Below are 19,495 nucleotides of genomic sequence, written 5' to 3' on the forward strand. Positions count from 1 at the left end.
TACTGGCAGGGCGCAACCACACACGCACGGCAGCTCTGCGCAAATGTGCATGCACTGAGCTGCTGCACATGTGTACTTCCACCCCACTGGCAGGCTCAAACACGCACGCATGGCAGCTCCATGCAATCGTGCATACACAAAACTGACACGCATGTGCATTTGCATCCGCCAGCATGCCGGCAGCCGCGCCTACCTCTTCCCCCCTTGCAGCGAGAAGCTAGCCGTGGCCTGGCAAACTTCTCGCTGCGGGGGAGGGGGGAGAAGAGGCAGGCACAGCCGCCGGCAGCCCGGTACATAGGCCTTCGTGGAGTCCATTTCCAAACCAACCATTTTCTCCAGAGGGACAGATCTGGGACTGTTTCCACATGGAGGCACAAACCTTGTGCTGCCTCCTGCTTGCAAACACATGGTTATAAGCTGTGTGTTTGCAAGCCTCCTCATGGGAGATCCCTCCCACGTTTCCCCCTCCATATGGGCTTGCCCCTGGTTGATCCCTGATAAGAAGCGTGATAGAAGGTGGCAAATCCAGTTTTGGCGATTTCCCTTATCTCGTGGTAAATTGGGCCAAAAGTTGAGTCAGCCCTTGTACAATCTTGGGGTGCAGACAATGTCATGTGGAGGGGGCTTTAAAACCCGGCAACAACCAGAGGCTATCCAGGGACAGATTCTCTGTTGTCTGGAGTTCAGTTGTAATTCTGGAAGGTTCCCAGGTCCCAGGCCTAGTCCTGGAAGCAATCTCTGGGAGACATGATACCAACTAACTTGCATGAATCAGGAGAGCATATGAAGGCCTGGCTGCTTGTTACTGTTCATCAGCAGTCACCTTATGAAACTGGTATTGGTGTATCTGTTAGAGTTTCAGAATCTGTTAGAGTTTCAGACCCATGTTCAAATACCCATCTTGCTGTGGAAGCTCACTGGGTGATTTTGTATGAGTCACATACTTTCAAACTAATTTACCACACAGGGTTGTTGTTCAAATAAACGTAAACTACTTTGCTGTGGAGGAAGGTGAGGGTATAAATGAAGTGAATAAATAATGAATGTAGCTGAAGATGCAGGACAAGAGATGGGTTGGTGAATGACTATGGAGAGAGTTAGATGGGTAAAAGGGAGAGAGATCCTTTTTGGAGAGGAGCATTTTAGAAATCTCAAAATAAATAGGTAAAAGATATGGGGGTTGCCAGGCGGAGGGAAAGAGAAAATAGTGTGGGGAGGAAGATACAAAGGAAAGTGAAGTGCTACCCAACATGTGCTTGAGGATTCCTTACCAGGCAAGTGGCACCAGACCACTGGTCGCCAAACCACTGGGCCATTTTTCTAAAGCAGAGGCTGCTAGTGTGTGTGTGTGTGTATGGAGGGGGGCTTAAATCAGGAGAGCATATGAAAATAGGTTGGCTGTTTGGTGGGAAGGAGTTATAGTTGCCAAATCCAGCCTATGAAATTCCTAGAGATCAGGAAAGTAGAGGGTGGGGTTTGAGGAGAGGAGGAACCTCAGAAGAGTATAATACCATAGACTACATTTTCCAAACCAGTCATTTCCTCCTGGTGAATAGGGTTGACAACCTCCAGATGAGGGTTGGAGGATTCCTGGAATTACAACTGCTTTCTAATTGAGAGATCAATTCTCCTGGGGAAAGTGGCTTCTCTAGAGGGTATATTCTATGGCTTTATACCCTGCCCAGGTCACTTTCCTTCCCAAAGCTTTCCATCCCAAGGCTCTGCCTCCAAATCTCCAATTATTTCCCAGCTTAGAGCTGGCAACCTGAAAGGGGACTCACACCTGTATTTGGGAGATGCATTGTGATTCCTGGAGAGCTCCAGGTCAACAACCCTAGAATAAGAGAAGGAAGCAGGAAAAGAAGAGAGGCTACAGGGACTTTCAGGGAAGAGAAAGAAGAAATAATGGGGAGGGAGAAGTGAGAATCCTCCTGCAAGTCCTTGCAGGTCCCCGCTTGCAGTTCTCTGAAAACAGACACCTAAGGCTACCTTGTGAGTGACACTAGCAATAGGCATATGGAGACTGCCCATGGTTAGCCTGTAGCTCTGGCCGCATTCAAACCAATTAAGTACACTGAATTATATTTAAAACAACAGTTTTGATCCAAGCTAGTGTTTCTGTAGCTGCAAATACTTCTGTTCACAGTGCATGATGCCCTCCAAAACCTCTTCCAGATGGCATTGCCTGTCACCCAAAAATATAATGGGGGAGGTCAGATTTTGGGAAGAACATGTAGTAGCAATTATCAAGGAGTGATTATGCTTTTACCAGTATGAATTACCTTCTCCTCTCTTGCTCTGTGCATCTTCCCATTCCTCTGAGATCATTAGAATACTAATGATTTTTACCATTTAATTTTGCCTAATCCATTTGTATTTAGGCACTCCCTTATCTAATTCTAGTTATAATTCAATATACCATATCTAACTCTTGATATCCTTTTCTTATGTGTTGGACTGACTGAATGCCTTATACACTCTTCTAACTTTTTTTTTTAACTTTTGGGGAAGGGGAACCATTTGAAAAGGAGTGAAACGCCGAACGAGTATATATTTTAATTGTATACAAACATCTTTTATTTCTTTATTATTTTACAACTACATTTTCAAATACTAGAACACAATTCAAGTGCAATAGCAACTTTTACCAACAACGTTTTCCAGCTGTAAGCTATTGCGAGTCAAAGTTCTCTTCGTTACACTTTAATTTTCTTGTAATGTAGTTGCCCATAGATTTGGTCCTTCAGTATTGCTCCCATCAATATTGTGTGAATATTCAAGATGCTGGCTTTCCCAGAAATGGTACAACCAAAGTGGGATATAAAATAGGAGGTAGTTCATAAAACAGTTGCTTGTAACCCTTAGGGCTTGAGGCTGCAGTCCCAAATTTTCCTTGAAGGTTCCTAACTAGGCAAAATGCTTATGAAGATAATAAAAATAATTTTTGTAGCATGTCACCAAAAACAAAACAACCCCCCCCCCACAATGTCTTCATAATATGCTAGTGTCATGTCTAGTTGGATGATTCTACACCACTTCCGTACACAGACCAAACACTGACATACCAAAAAATGTACATTAAGAAACTACTGTGATGTCCATAGTTTTTTGTGTCTTTAAACCCTATTCTCATGTTCTTGGGTGCTTCTATTCTGCAGGTTTTGTACAAAGAGAATGCAGGGCAAGGAATCCCGACACCTGTTACTCCCGAAATAGAGAGAGTCAAACGCAATCAAGAAAACATTAGCTCGGTATTTCTCAGAGAAATCAAAACTATCCTAACAATTAATCTTAAAAAAAATAATATTCTAACCCCCATTCTCTATGTCCTACTACATACTATTTTTGTGATTCCTTCCCCTTCCCCGTCTGTTTTAACCTTTTGAATTAGACATGAAAATAATAAATGAACATTTAAAAAAAAAACCTAGCATCTTAGTAAAATTAACAATCTCCTTTTTTTCTACCTATTTGCTTCTCTTAATATTCTGTCTTTGACATCTTTTCCCATTCCCATTCCAAATGAATACTATAATTGTGCCCAACTTTCAGTTACTTTTCTGTACTAAAGCATGGGATTTAAATATGTGCTATTACTACCAAGTATTAGTCACATACTGTGATGACCTCAAATATTTTGAGTGCCTTTTGAAAATAATTTATTGTACCTCACAGGTAATATACAAAGAAAATGTGGGAACAGGAACGGCCACTCCTGTTACCCCAGAAATGGAAAGAGTCAAGCGCAATCAGGAGAACGTTAGCTTGGTATATCACAAAATATGTACAAATAAATCCTTTAACCACCACCCCCATTTTCTAAATATTTTTGCTTTAATATTCCCACAGGAATTTCATTAGCAACTCCTTACCTTTTTAATCAAATCTCTAAAATTTTAGTCCATGAGGTAGAAAATTAAAGCACTACTTTAGCTTTAGTTCTGCAGTGATCTTAACTCTGTTATACTCACTAGGATCCTTCCTTCTCCCTGCCACCCATGAAAGAAAAAATATTATTTGCTTTAAAACAAATGATATTGACTTCTTACTATTCTTATAACAAGAAATGTCCTAATAACCCTTGGTGTTCTTATTTGGTGCAGTGCGAAGTTAAAATAAAACCCTAATATTTGTTTCACTTGAATCTTAAAATATTATGTTCTGTTATTGTTGCTAGATATATATATATATATATATTAGTATTTTTGACTGAAAGTGTTCTGGAAGGTTTCCTATGCTGAACTGGGGTAATTCTATAATGGGAAACAATGTGCAGGGAATAAGAATGGACGGTGTTGAGCCATGCTCCTAGAAATGAAGAGTGCCACAAATGGCAAATGTATGCATTCCAGCCACCCATTCCACAACTCTTCTTGCCACAACATAGGTTCATTTTTTTCCAGATCACACCTGCTAAACCATTTGTGCACCATATCTCAACTCTTTTCACATAAGCTTCCAAAGATCAAACAGACCCGTCACTATTTTCCTTGTACCTTCTTGTATTTTAAAAAAAATGAAAGGGAAGAGGAGGCTATCTCTCTATCCCTGACCACTAAGAGTGTACGTCCTTAAAAGTGGTCAACCTTCTCCAATGGAACTCAAGAATGAACCCAGGGCCAAGATGTTTTCAGGTAACAGGTCAATATATTATATTGATCTCAGGCAAATGAGCCTGTTGTGTATGTGAGGAGGCACTGTGGAGTAGACATGTAGCTTGAGAAGGATGTCACTGGATATACCATCAGGCTCAGGAGATCTGGCCAGCAACTTTATCAGTTGCTGTGGAGTTAAATGATTATCTCTAATATAATGTAAACAAACAGGGGAGAGGGTAGGTAAATATGTTAATATAGACTAGATATGAACATGGATAGGCAGGCTGGATTCCTAAAGTCAACACAACTGTATATATTTAATGAATATGTAAGAATGGTCAGTTCAGTCTTTTTACATGTTTTTTTTTTTTGTGGTCAAAATGCACAGTGAGTTTTTCCTTTTCCCCCCATAGTAATGTCTGTGTTTTGGAGTTTTTAAGGAAAAACAGTACACTGCATTCTCCATGTTAATTGTGTATTTTAAATTCTTCTCATTTTTGACACTCCTTTGCTGCATAGGTATTGTACAAAGAGAATTTAGGGACTGGAATCTCAACACCTATTACTCCAGACATGGAGAGAGTCAAACGCAATCAAGAAAACATTAGCTCGGTATTTGTGTAATAAAAAATGGACTTTATTTTTAAAAAAATATTTTACCAACCTTTACCAATTTTAACTCCTCCATAACATTAAAACACCTGAATAATCAGCTCATTCAGCTATTTATCTTTTCATCTTTATCCATGATTTTCTTTTATTTTTCCATTGGAATTTTCTCCTAACCCATATTCTTCCATCCGGTGTGACCACGTGCCACATTTGTTTTGCACCTTTTTTCATTTTTTTTTGTTTTGTTTACAATCATTTTGGAAAGATCTTCTTAATTGCATGCAGTGGTACTTTCTTGCCTTTTCTCCATTTTATTATGAGATTTCAGTCTTATCCAATAGATATCCAACTGTAACCTTGTAACCTTGTGGAGATGTTCACAACCATATAGAGATAAATTTATACAGAAGGGGACTGGAATCATTTTGGCCACCCCAAGCCTGACCTTAATTAGTATGCACATAAGCTTATAAGCAGAGGCCATGGGATTCAAAGTTTGTATCCATAGAACATAATCTCTCAGTTTCCCAGGTTTTTAGTATGCGTTCACAAAATATTAAGAAGAAAATTTTAATCCAGCTGTATAAAACTCCCAAATAATTCAAAACATAGACGTTTCTCCTCAGGACAGCATACCATACTTCTGTCCTAGTGTCCCTATGGATTTCTCACTTGTTTGGTCATGATCCAGCTAACACTAGGCACTTTTAAGTCCCATAGATTTCTATGGGAGGGAGTAAAGTATGCGGACAATATCCCTTTTGAAAGCAGTGGGACTTAAAAGTTATTGGCTGAATTGTATCACTGATATATCATGGATCTGCCCTTGTGACATATATATCAGTAATGAAAAGGCAAGAAACCACAGAAAACATACCATCAAACTATAACATGGACTGTGCTGAAACAATCCCTCTGTAGTCCCAGATCCAGAATTTCAAGATAATTTTTAAAGCAGAATTTAATTAACTCTTGATTTCCTCCCCCTTTTTCTTTATTTCATATTACCTTGTCATTATACAGGTCTTATACAAAGAAACCTTAGGGGCAGGAATCTCAACTCCTGTCACTCCAGAGACTGAGAGAGCCAAACACAACCAAGAAATCTTTAGCTCGGTATTTTTTGGAAAGAATTTTTTTTAATTGTGTTTTATTTGTAATTAACTCTCCTACATCCCAGCTTAGCTCTTTATTGCCCATACATATTATGGAATTGCTTACCTTTTTATCTTTTTTAAAAAAAGAATTGTGAACATTCTGAACATTTTAAATTTTTTGCTTTCCGCCTTACATTCATGTCCGTCCTGAAATATAACACTCTATTTTTTTACCGTTTCCAGAGAATCCTGGGCATATCTATGAAATAATATTTTGTGTGCCAGTTCTTGTTTTCTTAGGCCCTAAGACTTAGGGGGAAATGGGGCTTTTGTGCGTAATTTTAAACAATAGCACCCATACTTTTCCAAATAATTACAGCAAAATCAAAACCACTTTACACCTCCTACAGCTTCTTTTTAACATTTACTGCTGTTTTATATGGCTGCTCTTATGTCTCACAGGTACTGTACAAAGAAAATGTAGGGAAAGCCACGCCTACACCTGTGACTCCTGAGATGGAGAGAGTAAAACGCAGTCAAGAACACATTAGCTCGGTATTCAAAAAGCGTGAACATCCCTCTTAAGACTTGAATGGTTTAAAATAACAGTAGAAGTGTTGATGATGCACTCTTTCTAACCAAAAGTGAGATAAATTCACCTCCTTTTAAGACCCCCCTTACCTTCTTAATATTAAACTCTTTCTTCAACCTAAAATGTAATGTATTCACTCTAGGTTTTGACTTATTCCTCCCTTAGTTGTTAGCAAATGCAGTGTTTAGCCTATAGTTCCTACCTTCCAACTTTTTCATGCTTATGATTTTATTTGGGTGTTGATCCAAGGCCCTCATGACCCTCAAATCAACAGCCCACCAGCTTTTCTCGAAGCTGGTGTGATCCGAATATTAACATGATAAGCTATAACATTTTATTTGCACTTGTTACTGTTTTATGATTTCTGGATACCCTTTTGTATCCTATAGGTTTTGTACAAAGAGGAGTTGGGGAAAGGTACCCCTACACCCGTCACTCCTGAGATGGAGCGAGTCAAACGCAATCAAGAACATATTAGCTCGGTATTCAAAAGAGAAAAAAAAACCCTTTTAAGACTTGAAGTGTTAAATAACATTTTAGAAAATAACATTATGTTACTGATTCATTCTTTCTAACCAAGTATCAATTATCCCGTTTGTTATAAGATCCCTACCATCTAAATATTAAAACCTCTCAACATTTTAACATATTAGGACTTAACTCGCTACTTTCTGATTTCCCAGCAGACAACATTTGATCTTTATTTTCTACCTTTTCAGCATTCTCACAGTTCTAGATTATTTTTTAGTGTTTCTTGATGGCTTTATGACACTGTTACCAACATTCCAACAGCTTTTTGGAAACTGGTGTGATCCAAGTTAACACAGTTGATAATATTTTATTTGTATTGTTACTGTTTTATGACTTCTGGATACCTTTTGTATCCTATAGGTTTTGTACAAAGAGGAATTGGGGAAAGGTACCCCTACACCTGTCACTCCTGAGATGGAGAGAGTCAAACGCAATCAAGAGCACATTAGCTCGGTATTCAAAAGGAAAAAATAAACAACCCTCAAGATTTGAAGTGTTTAAATAACAATCTATAAAGTAACATTTGAAATGTTACCAGTTTATTCTTTCTAACCAATATGGTATCTACTCATCTCTTGCCATAAGATTCCTACCCTCTGACTAGTAAACTCTCTCTGCAATGTACATTTTAACATATTAGTATGTTGACGTACCCCTCTTTTTGTTTACAGCAAACCTAGCACCTGGTTTTGAGGTGTTTTTTGACCTTTGTAACCTTTTCCTACTAGATTATTTTTATATGCAATCAATCAATGATTGATTGATACTAGATTATTTTTATATGAATGTTGATTGAGTTTCTCTGTTCCTGATGACAGCGAAATCAACATCATACTAGCTTTATTGGAGATTGATGTGATAACTTTCTAAAATGATCATATTTTATTTGTTTTCATTGCTGCTTTGTGATTTCTGGATACCCCTTTCTATCCTGTAGGTTTTGTACAAAGAGGGACTGGGGAAAGGTACCCCTATTCCTGTGACTCCTGAGATGGAGAGAGTCAAACACAATCAAGAACATATTAGCTCGGTATTCAAAAGGAATAAAAAAAATATCTATTTAAGATCGGAGTGTTTAAAATAACATTAGAAACATTCATGATTCACTAATTTTAACCAAAAATAGTTTCAATTCTCTAGCCTCTGAATATAAGCTAAACTTTAATATGTTAGTACTAGGGTTTGACATACTACTTCCTTTTATTTTCCAGCAAACACGCATTTGGCCTTCTTTTTTTTCTTTTAACTTTTCCGACCTTTTCTAATAGATTATTTACTTCTATGGGTGTTGATTAAAGCCTGTTCCTCATGACACCAAAATCAACAGCCAATCAGCTTTATTGGAAGCTGATGTGATCCAAGCATTAACATTCTAAGTGAATCATATTTTCTTGCCATTCATTGCTGTTTTATGATTTCTGGATACCCTTTTTTATCCTATAGGTTTTGTACAAAGAGGGGATGGGGAAAGGTACCCCTACACCCGTCACTCCTGAGATGGAGAGAGTCAAACGCAATCAAGAACATATTAGCTCGGTATTTTTTTTTTTTAAAGCCTTGTCCTGAATAAAATAACATTGGATGTGTTAATGAGTCTGCTTCTAACGACAAATATCATCACTTCACCTCCTGCCATAAAATTCCTTTGAATATTAAACTTTCTCTACATCCTAAGCTTTAACTTATTTATACTAAGGATTGATTTATTCCTTTTTATTTTCAGCAAACACATCTTGAAAACTATTTTCAACTTTCTCATCCTACTAGATTATTTTCTTACGTGGTGTTGATTGGAAGTTTCCATCTTTGATGGTATTCAGATCAACATCTCATTAGCTTTAATGGGAATTGGTGTAATCCAAATTAACATTTTAATCTGATAACATTTTATTTGCATTTATTACTATTTTATGATATTTGGATACCCTTTTGTATCCTGTAGGTTTTGTACAAAGAGGGACTGGGGAAAGGTACCCCTACTCCTGTCACTCCTGAGATGGAGAGAGTCAGACGCAATCAAGAACACATTAGCTCGGTATTCAAAAGACAAAAAAAAAAAATAACATTCTAACAAACTACAGAAATGTTTTGTCTGGTTTCTAAAATTCTCTACCTCATATAAAACACTCACTATTTACTTATAGCATATTATTATTAATAATATTGTAAATGTGAACGGTAAAAGAGTATTGATGACCTTTGTATCGATGACTGCAGGGCTCTATCCAGACACAACTGGTCTCTTTTATTGCTGGTCCATATAAACTTAAAGTACCTGAGACAAATTCCATGGAATGATTATTCAGTGATAATGTTCATGAAACATAAGTCACCTTACAATGTGAGTTACAGGGATGAGACCTTTTTCTAATGATAATAGAACATATAATAAAAATTCTACATATATAATACACTTATGAATTCTTCTACAATAGTTTCATAATATGGCATGGTAGAGAATATTGAAGCAAGGAAATACAGTATTATTGCATTATGATACTGGCATTTAAAATAAAGGATTTTAAGACACCTGTCAATACATCTAGTCATCAGAGTTCATGGTTCCATGCTCGGTTGTTTCTCTGAGGTGAAAATCTGGGGTAGTAAAATATGTAGGGAGCACCAAAGGGTAACAATATTTCTGTATTAAACCTTTATATCACTCCGCCCCACCTGTTGTGAAGTGTACAGAATTTTGTGCATTTCATTGTTCAGGATAAAAAGATGGGAAAATTCTGTTTTAGAACTTACAGAAAGCTGCAAGGAAAACAGGAAATTATTCTTCATCATATCCTGTATATATGAACACCTAAAGTCAATAGTTTCAGAAAACAAACAAATCTGCTACTGAAGTCCTAAGGAGTAGATTTAGATTAGGGGTAGGCAAGATATTTTCTAAACTATGCCAGATAATTGGATCACGTTGTTACTCATTAAAACTTCTTTGGGCATAACCATTATGTAAAATTATGGATAGTGCCATTTGGATAGAATCCTTTTCTTAAATTTATATTCATATATACTGTTTGAGTTGTTCTGTTTTACAGATGTTTAATTTCACTTTTACATTTTCTCTTCCTGGATTTTTGCCTTTATTTGTTTTGGCACAGATCTTGTGCGTGGTGGAGAGAGATTTCTGTATTGTGTATCTTTCATATTGTGCAGGTGTCACATACAGAAAATGAAATTCTCATAAGGATGAGTTAAATGCGTAATCAGTCCTTTCAGATATCTGATCCCTTTCAACCACTTATAACTATAGTCAGGTTCACAAGCGTATCATAGTTGGCAAAGAAATGCCATATGTTTCTTTGCTGACTATATTTATTAATGATGATATGTAAAGTTTACTAAGCAGTTCTTCTTTTTACTCTTTTGAAAAAATCCTCCCCCATTTTTTTAAAAACCCATCCAACTTATTCACTTTATGTTTTGTGATTTGCGGATACTGTTTTTGTTACACTCCTCAGGTTTTATATAAAGAGAATTTGGGGCAAGCTACCCCGACCCCTGTTACTCCAGAGATGGAAAGAGCCAAACGCAATCAAGAAAACATTAGCTTGGTATTTGAAAGAAAAAAGAAAAATGAGTCATAAAAAAAATAACACGTGATCAACTTTGTTCTGTATCTAATTTATCCAATTCTTATACATTTTTAGTTTCATAAAGAAAACACTCCTTTTATTTTTATTTTTATTGCTTTTTTAAAACTATCTTTTGTTTTTACCTTATCTAGTAACTTTTTAACACTGTTTTCTGAGTTCTTTACCCAACCGTGCAGTGATGAGTTGATTAAACAGTAACACGACTTACAAAACGGTTCATTGACAACCATCTAATTTTGATTTCTGGACACTTTCTTGTATGCTGTAGGTGTTGTACAAAGAGAACTTGGGAAAAGGAACTCCAACATCTGTTACTCCAGAGATGGAGAGAGCTAAACGCAATCAAGAAAACATTAGCTCGGTATTTTTCAGAATGACAGACCAATGATCTACAAACTATATAACTTTTTAACACCATAAAAAGTATAACGTTTTCCTTAATCTATTTATAAACATCACCCAATTATTAACTTTATTAATATTATAATTTTTAGTTTTTCATTTAAGAGACTAAAATATAACTCAAAGTATAACATTAATAATCCTTCTATTTCTGTAGAGTCTACATTTAATACATGATATAAGGAATTTAACCATTGACCTCAAATAACAGTTTAACAGTATCTAAAAATGAATAATATCGTGTGTTTAAATCAAATATGTAATATAAACTGAAATGAAATTATTTTGATGCAACATCTTACATCGTTCTTGGAAACAGCTTAGATAAATCCAAAACTCTGTGGGCCTGTCCATGACTGATTCCAAAGAGAAACAAAATGAAGGTGGCTGTTTGGCTTTGAGGCCCCAAAGAAGCCTGCTCAGGTGGTCTGAAGAAATTGGGTTAAATCTTCAGGCAATTTCACAGGCCTCATACAAATGTGTAAAGTCTGAAGTGCATTGATTGGATTTACCAAAGGATTTCTGTGGCTAGAATGTGGCAATATTTCAGCAGACGTCTGACACACACACCCACATACACCCATCGTGGAGGGTCCACTGTACACAAAAGAAGCAATGGGGACATTTTGAATAGTTGGAAAATCTGTTCAAGCCACTTGTTTTACCACTAAGAACTTGCTTAAGCATTCTGCAGAAGTAAAACACCACTTGTATATCTCCTATTAAAACGAATTGGGAAGCCTCCTTGTATAAGAGCTGGACCGTAAGTATTGCTGTCAGTTTTAGAAAACGAATTCTCATCATTGTGCTAGTAGATGCTAGCCCATCTTGGAGGAACTCACAACTGTAGCTATTTCTTGACCTTGATCTCACCTGTACTCCTCAAAAAAGTGGCTGGTGTACTTAAGACAATGTATATCTAATATTATATTTCAAAGATAACATCAGCATGTATAATTGTTTAATTTCTCTAGCCACATGTAGTATTCCCAGGGGAAAAATTATAGAGTAGCAGAAGAAGTGAAAACCATTATGTATGCAATACCTGTATATTAGAATTATCAATAAAATCTTGTTAGAAAATTATTTATTTAAAAGATTTATACCTTGCTTCTTGGTCAGATGCTTTTTAAGAGCATCGCAGTGACAATGTACTATGAAAGGTGGGGGCCAAGTCAGGTCTATGCATATAAGCAGATATTCTGTTCTAGGTAGAATTCTATTTCCTTGATAGGCCACCAGGGAACTTCTAGGGTCATGAGTGATTGCCACAAAAGGGTAGAGCTAAGCCCTTCCCAAATATGCATATTAGAAGCAACACATAGTCTTCTGGATCCCTGTCAGGATCATTTCTGCTGAAATTGAAGGCCATATGTTAACCTTTCAATGCTTCTGATTATTGTATGCACAATCAAATTGCTTGTTTGGAGGGGGTATAATTAAACATAATTTAAGCCCTAACCCATTTGGTTTCTGTGAAAGTTGAACTTCAAAGTTCTCTGTTTTGTAGGAAAAAAAATATACATGGTACACACAACAGCAGCTACATTCACTAAATAGCCACACTCATTCCACATCCCAAGGTCACCCACCCTTCAAGCCACTGTTGTTCTATAATGTATGGAAATGCCCACAGGAAGGAAGAAGGCCAGTCGTCCTTAATGTGAGCTGCTTTGATCCTCCCAAGTTCTAGATCTTAGAACCCAGTTTCTAGTTCCTTCCTTAGTGTAGCTTAAGTATTTGAAAACAACACCAATCTGTTAACAATAATGAAAGTGACTATTCTGTGAGACTGGGCGATATAATATAAAACTAATCAATTGTTTTAAAACTGATATTGCTATTGATCAGTTCTTTTCATGTAAGCTACAGCTACCCTGATAGAGGAAAAGGGAGGGGAGTGTGGTAAAGTACGGACTCCTGAAGCCTCTGCCCAGTAAGCCATCAGTGTACAGCTCTACTGCATGGGGAAGAGACCCTCCAAATGTTTTGTGAAGCCTTGGAGGTCCCCACTTATAACACTGCAATGCAGACCAAAACATCTTTAGATGGGATATTTGTAATGCACCTCACACAGTGCTGACTGGAATAATCATTTGAAAACTTTGGTGGGTGTTAAATATGTTAGCCTACCTTTTGGTGGAAGTCAGTATTTTTCTGGGCATAATCCAGACTGCTAATTTTGAGCTGTGAAATATTGATCTCTTTCAATCGCAGTCATCTTTATGTGCTTTCACTGTCTTTAAGGTCAGTTAAATTGCTCTTGAGTGTATCGTATTGTTGTCAAAGTTTTATGATGAGAGTATGTAGAGCGATGCTCTTGTTGGCTGTCACACACCTGGATCTTTTGTTCTCCAGATACTTGCCAAAGCTTAACCCTGAGTATTTACTAGAGTAGCCTGGAATACCTTACCCAAGTAGTGTTTTAGTGTCTAGAACTAAGGTGGTTAGCTGTAATTTGTCTTAAATATTTTGTATTTAAATTTGGCATTTTATTTTATATCGTGTGCTTTGAGTGTTTGCTATCAGGAATCTTTGGGTAGGATAAGCTTGGAATCTATATAAATAATATAAAACAAATGTTCTTATATCTGCCATTATCTTTTAAGGCAACATTTCATCTGTACATAGAGTAAAAGATTTTGGCATTTTCTTGCAATCAAGCTGTTTCCACATTCGGTGCTTTGTTAGTTCGGTCGCCCTTCCAATGGACTTCGTCATGAAATTGACTGGCCTTATTCACTTACACCATCTCCCATTTTATCAGGTCCTGTATTCTGATAGTTTCCGGAAGCAAGTACAAGGTAAAGCAGCCTTTGTCCTGGATACCCCTGAAATGAGGCGTGTTCGTGAGACACAACGGCACATTTCCACGGTAAATACCATCAACATAAAAATGTCAGTGGAGATTTATTAAATGACACTTTGTCTTTCGCAACCATGAAGTGTTCTCAACCCAATGATTAAAATGCAAAAGCAGGAATCAGTCTTGATGTAACAGAGTTCTTAGGAACCAGACATATCTAGTAAAGCCAGCGGAGTGAATGTAACTAAGATATGACAACAGGTAAGTGGAAAAACAAATTATCAAGAAATGTAAAGCTTGAATAGACATACCATTGTTTTGATCATTCCAGGTGAAATACCATGAAGACTTTGAAAAGACCAAAGGCAGCTTCACACCAGTGGTTACTGACCCCATAACAGAGCGTGTGAAGAAGAATATGCAAGATTTCAGTGATATCAGCTACAGGGGCATACAGAGAAAAGTAGTGGAAATAGAAAGAAAACGCGTAGAACAGGATCAAGAACTGAACACCCTCACAGGTATTAATTTCTTAGACTATATTTTTCTTTCATTTGCATTATGTGTAGATGTATGTGACAAACCTGTTAAATAATTGTCAGAGGGTAGCATTGTTCCCCTCACTCACCTCAATTGAGGGACCCAATTTCAGCTCTTCAGTGGCCCTCTGGCAGCAGTGGCAGTGAGGCAGGAGGCTGCAAAGGAGCTGGCTTTGACCCTTGGGTTGTACGGAGATCCGGCAAGTGGCAGCACGTTGGCTGGGGGGAAGGAAGAGGACATGGTGGGGAAAAGGTAGTACCGTTCAAAACCCAGTGGTTCTACCTGCTAACATCAAGGGGGTATTCATAAATAGGGGGCAGTGGAATGGAGGCAAGTGGCAGAGGAACCCTTCAAAGGCCAGTTCCACATGGGTAGAAAGACTGGGGGCGGGGGGGGGGGGGGCGGCTCATATAGATGCAGGGCTAATCCCCATATCCACTTGACATCTCTGCCAAGTTGGTGTTCTCCCAGGCCTGCCCCTCAGTAGCCCCCCCCCAGGGGAACATGGGGGCCAACGGAGAGCTGGACTGATTCAGCACTGAAATGTGTCCCCTGTGGGGACACAGAAAGCTGTAGAGCATGCAGCTATGCAGCTCTGCACTGCCAGCAGCCCGACAAAGCTTCTGCTGTGCAGAATTGTCCAAAGTGCTGAATGAGCCTCCAAATGAGTATTTTGGAAAAGCAGGAAGGAGGGGCAAAGTACCCTGACCTTCCCAAGCATGAACAAAGCTGAAACATAAGCCTTTGAGGGCATGGAAAGAGATGGGGTTCGGAAGAAAGAACCCTCAGCAGCAGGGAAAGGAGGGATTGGTTGAGCCTGGAGTTGTTCCTCTTCTAGAGTGGACTTTTTAAGGGCAGTCTGAAGGAGGGCAGAGGGAGAGCCAGGATCTGGGCTAGAAGCCCACAAGAAGATCCTGGGGATGACAGGAGGAGCGTGGGTGAGCATCAACCCTCTTTCCTCTTTGCTATACTGAACCTTACCTGAACAGCCTGTCTGGAAATAGGGGGGCTTGAAGGAGATCGCAGTCCCAGACTCATCCCCCAAATCCCTGGAGTCAAAAAATAATCACCTATGATATATATCAGAATATTATTACTTGCTATCTCCTTTCAAATATGACCACCCAATTGGTTAATCTGATGTTCATTTGCATTGCAGCAGCCTTGAATCATATACTTCTACAGTGCTACTCTAAGCAGAACTACACTCTTCTAAATCCATTGAAATCAATTGTCTTAGAAGGATATAACTAGGTAGGATTGTATTGTTAGGCTGCCATTTTAAGAAAACTTCCCTTGAAGCAAATCTTATTGGATGAAGTGGAATTTCTGTCTGACCAGTTTAGGATTGCTTTCTAAATTGCTTTCAGATAACTAAATATGCTGGAACGTTCCATTTCTTCCTTAACAAGGCATGATAAACCACACGAAAAAGCTTTGTGTTGGACAGTTTACCTGAGAATAGCCACATGCCATTGATGGTGGCTCTCCAAGGTCTTGGGTAGAGAGGGTTTCCAGCCATTGCAGAGCGTGGCAACGATGAAACGGCAGCTTAAACACCACCTGCTACCTAGATGGGTCTCTCCTTTGCAACGAATCAACGCAGATTCGTTGCAACATGTGTGTGTGTTTTTTAAAACTTCCTTAAAGGGAAAGGGGCTTTTTGTAGTCCATGGACATCTGGAGGACCACAGGTTGACTACCCCTGCTCTAAATGACCCCTAAATGAAAAGATTGTATTTGAGGGCATGCAGGCACTACAGCTACCAATTGTCTTTCACTTGCTCTATTTTGATTTTGGAAGGAAAGAGTAATAAAGAATAGTACTTATCAGTACTCATGTATTCCTGGCAGATCTCCGTGTGTGGCGTACTAATCCTGGATCAGTCTTTGACTATGACCCAGCAGAAGACAACATTCAGTCCAGAAGCTTGCATTTGATTACTGGTACGTTGCACAATCTGCAGCATTGCTTGCAGCCCTTCAGATATTTCCATTTTACTCCTTAGAACTAGCATGCTTGCTGTCACAATTCATGTGTTCTCCACCCATCGTTGTCTCCGCAGTTCAAGCCCAACGTCGCAGCCGGGAGCAATCCCGCTCTGCTAGTGCCCTGAGCCTGAGTGCTGGCGATGAAAAATCGGATCATTCGGAAACTGCTGACCAGCACCTGTCCTATTACAGTAATGGAGGCTTCTTTACCGCAACTACGGCAGGTACAGAAATGACTAAAGCTGGAACAGCTAAGGAGGGGTGCCATTCAAGTTGCACGGGGGGAAAATAATCTTTCGGCTAAGATCAAGTGTAGTAATTTATGTAGGGAGTCCCAACAAAGATCAAGAACATTGCAAGAAAAAGGCAATGTATTGAAAAAGCTTTTGTTGTGGTAATTTGTTTATATGCCTCTGAGGGACTGTCTTGACTCCCTATGCCCCTTGCAGGGCTCTTTGCTGTGCAGGTTCAAACAGGCTGGTGATCCCTGGCCCATGTGAAGTATCCCTGGCCTCAACCAGGGCCAGGGTCTTTTCGGTCCTGGCCCCTACCTGATGCAATGAGCTCCCAGAAGAGCTAAGTTCCCCGAGGAGCTGTCTCAGTTACACAGGACCTGTACAACGGAGCTCTTCCACCAGGCGTTTGGTTGAGGCCGGGACAAGGAAGATCTTTAGGGCCCCTCCTCTGCTCACCCTCCAAGGCATTGGGTTAAATGGGGGTCTAGTGAGTTTTGGGGGGTATTGGGTACTTGTGGCATTGTTGGATTGATTTTACTGTATGGGTTTATTGTTTATACACAGCTACAAGCTGGCTAGCCCATACTGGCTGTAACAAGTGTAATTAACTGGGTGGGTGGATGGATGGATGGATGGATGGAACAGACAGATAGAACAGTATTGCCCTGGAAGAAGACTTTGATATGGTCTCAAATGATGACTTTCATCACATCAAACTTGAGATTATTGAAAATGAAATACAATCAGAGAGTTCATGGAAAGTTCATGAGAAGACCAAAACATAACAGTTCAGTGTAGTTTTGCTTAGCTGGTGGGCTAGCAACATCTTCAGTCTCATTGGCTGAAAGATGTTGTAGTTATGATACAGACTCCTTACTCCATTCTTTATTGGATTGTCCAAAATTTTATGAATTCAGAGTAATGTTTCTCTCTCTCTTTTTAAAGGATATGGTTTGACTCCTATCCTACCAAAAGTTACAAATACTTCTGGAGGGAAGGGACTGTAAGATTACGCTGGTTGTTGCAAAAATTTTCTCTCATGTTTATTAAATTCAAAGGATAGCCATATTTGGTTACGATGCAGGCTGCATCTGTTTTTGTATATAGAAACTGGGGGTTGTGCTATTGCTGCATTAGTTCTGGTATGTCTACCGATATTTAGTATTGCTGTTGTGTTTGCTGATGACCAAGATCAGTTATTGTATTACGGTTATACCTGTATCACTGACTGTATTTATATCTGGTAATGATCTTATTCCTGATCGTCAATGCTCAAGACTTTAAATACATGGAAAATGAAATCTCAGCGATAAATGGAGTGCATCAAAACATTTTGGCCATGGTGTTGTCAGCTGAGCTGCACAGCACAAGTTATGCTTTGGTAATAACCTTTAACACATGATTTAAGCCAGCTGGCAGTGTAACTGATTGTAATTGCCAAGTACAATTCAACACCAACTCACTATTTACCATTGTGGACATGTAGAACCTATTTTAGTCCTCTTTATGCCTTTCAGGAATCTAGCCATCTCTCCAGGCAGAAACCAGTAAAAGGAGTAGCCAATTCTGGCCTGTACTGGAAGAGCCAATTTTCTGTTCTTGATGCAGCTGGGTGATTGAATACACATGCAAAAGTGACTTTGTTCATATGCTTACATGAGTTTTCTTTTTAAACAACTAATTACAAAGGTATTTCTCTACAACAACACATTATACTGGTGTTAAGTTACACCAGCTGAGAGCCATCACCATCTCATGAAACACAACTAAGCCCCATATGTTCTGTAACGTCTTTTCGAAGCACGCTGTAATTTTAAAGAAGAACACATGTTCCAGTTCATTGATCATTTGTGTACTTTTTCCTTTTCTAGTGGGATACAAACAAGCTAAAACTGTAGAGCTCCCACAACAAAGATCATCTTCTGTGGCAACACAACAGACAACAGTATCTTCCATCCCATCTCAGCCGTCTACAGCAGGGGTAAGAAAAATGGATTTCTGTTGTCCTGATACCGCACAAGTAAGCCATCTTATGCCAAGGCAGATGGTCTATCTAGCTCAGAACAGTCTCTGGTTGGTAGCTGTTTTCCAGATCTTCAGCCAGAGAAGCTCTGCCAACTAGAGCCATGGATTCTTTGGGTGGAGCTGACCAAATTGGGGACTTTATCCATTGAACGCAGGTGTTCTACTGATGAATTGCCCACCTTGACCCTTCCTTCTACGTTGATCTAGGGTTACTATTGCTATTTCTGGATATAGGGAAATTTCTGAAGATTTGGGGAGAACAGTTTGGGGATAGGAGGGAGCTCAGCAGGGATGTGACGTCCACTCTCTGAAGCTGCCCTTTCTTTCTGATCTATGTGGCCTGGAGATCAGTTATAATTCTGGGAGATCTTCAGGCCCAACCTGGAGGTTGGCAAAGCTGCTGAATGTGGGTTTATGTGTGCAAAGACCTGGGGTGTGTGTGGATAATGTTCAGTCTTA

The 19,495-nt window shown here is 38.9% G+C and overlaps 1 protein-coding gene across 40 annotated transcripts in view; it reads left to right on the forward strand.

The window, feature by feature from the left end:
- Positions 1 to 19,495, forward strand: part of NEB (nebulin) — a 213,229-nt gene that overhangs the window by 191,602 nt on the left and 2,132 nt on the right. For 15 of the 40 annotated variants that reach the window (XM_077320041.1, XM_077320050.1, XM_077320054.1 and 12 more), the window contains 15 exons: positions 3,159 to 3,251; positions 3,676 to 3,768; positions 6,770 to 6,862; positions 7,289 to 7,381; positions 7,791 to 7,883; positions 8,368 to 8,460; positions 8,874 to 8,966; positions 9,373 to 9,465; positions 10,901 to 10,993; positions 11,304 to 11,396; positions 14,205 to 14,312; positions 14,575 to 14,764; positions 16,638 to 16,730; positions 16,850 to 16,999; positions 18,883 to 18,992. In XM_077320041.1, coding sequence (XP_077176156.1) covers positions 3,159 to 3,251; positions 3,676 to 3,768; positions 6,770 to 6,862; positions 7,289 to 7,381; positions 7,791 to 7,883; positions 8,368 to 8,460; positions 8,874 to 8,966; positions 9,373 to 9,465; positions 10,901 to 10,993; positions 11,304 to 11,396; positions 14,205 to 14,312; positions 14,575 to 14,764; positions 16,638 to 16,730; positions 16,850 to 16,999; positions 18,883 to 18,992 — 1,581 coding nt within the window. Of the gene's footprint in view, positions 1 to 3,158; positions 3,252 to 3,675; positions 3,769 to 5,117; positions 5,211 to 6,769; positions 6,863 to 7,288; positions 7,382 to 7,790; positions 7,884 to 8,367; positions 8,461 to 8,873; positions 8,967 to 9,372; positions 9,466 to 10,900; positions 10,994 to 11,303; positions 11,397 to 14,204; positions 14,318 to 14,574; positions 14,765 to 16,637; positions 16,731 to 16,849; positions 17,000 to 18,882; positions 18,993 to 19,495 lie in introns of those variants that run through there. The other 25 variants (XM_077320062.1, XM_077320064.1, XM_077320082.1 and 22 more) reach the window with 18 other exon arrangements.

The sequence above is a fragment of the Paroedura picta genome, chromosome 2, assembly GCF_049243985.1.
Source record: "Paroedura picta isolate Pp20150507F chromosome 2, Ppicta_v3.0, whole genome shotgun sequence".
NCBI classification, from domain to species: Eukaryota; Metazoa; Chordata; class Lepidosauria; order Squamata; family Gekkonidae; genus Paroedura; species Paroedura picta.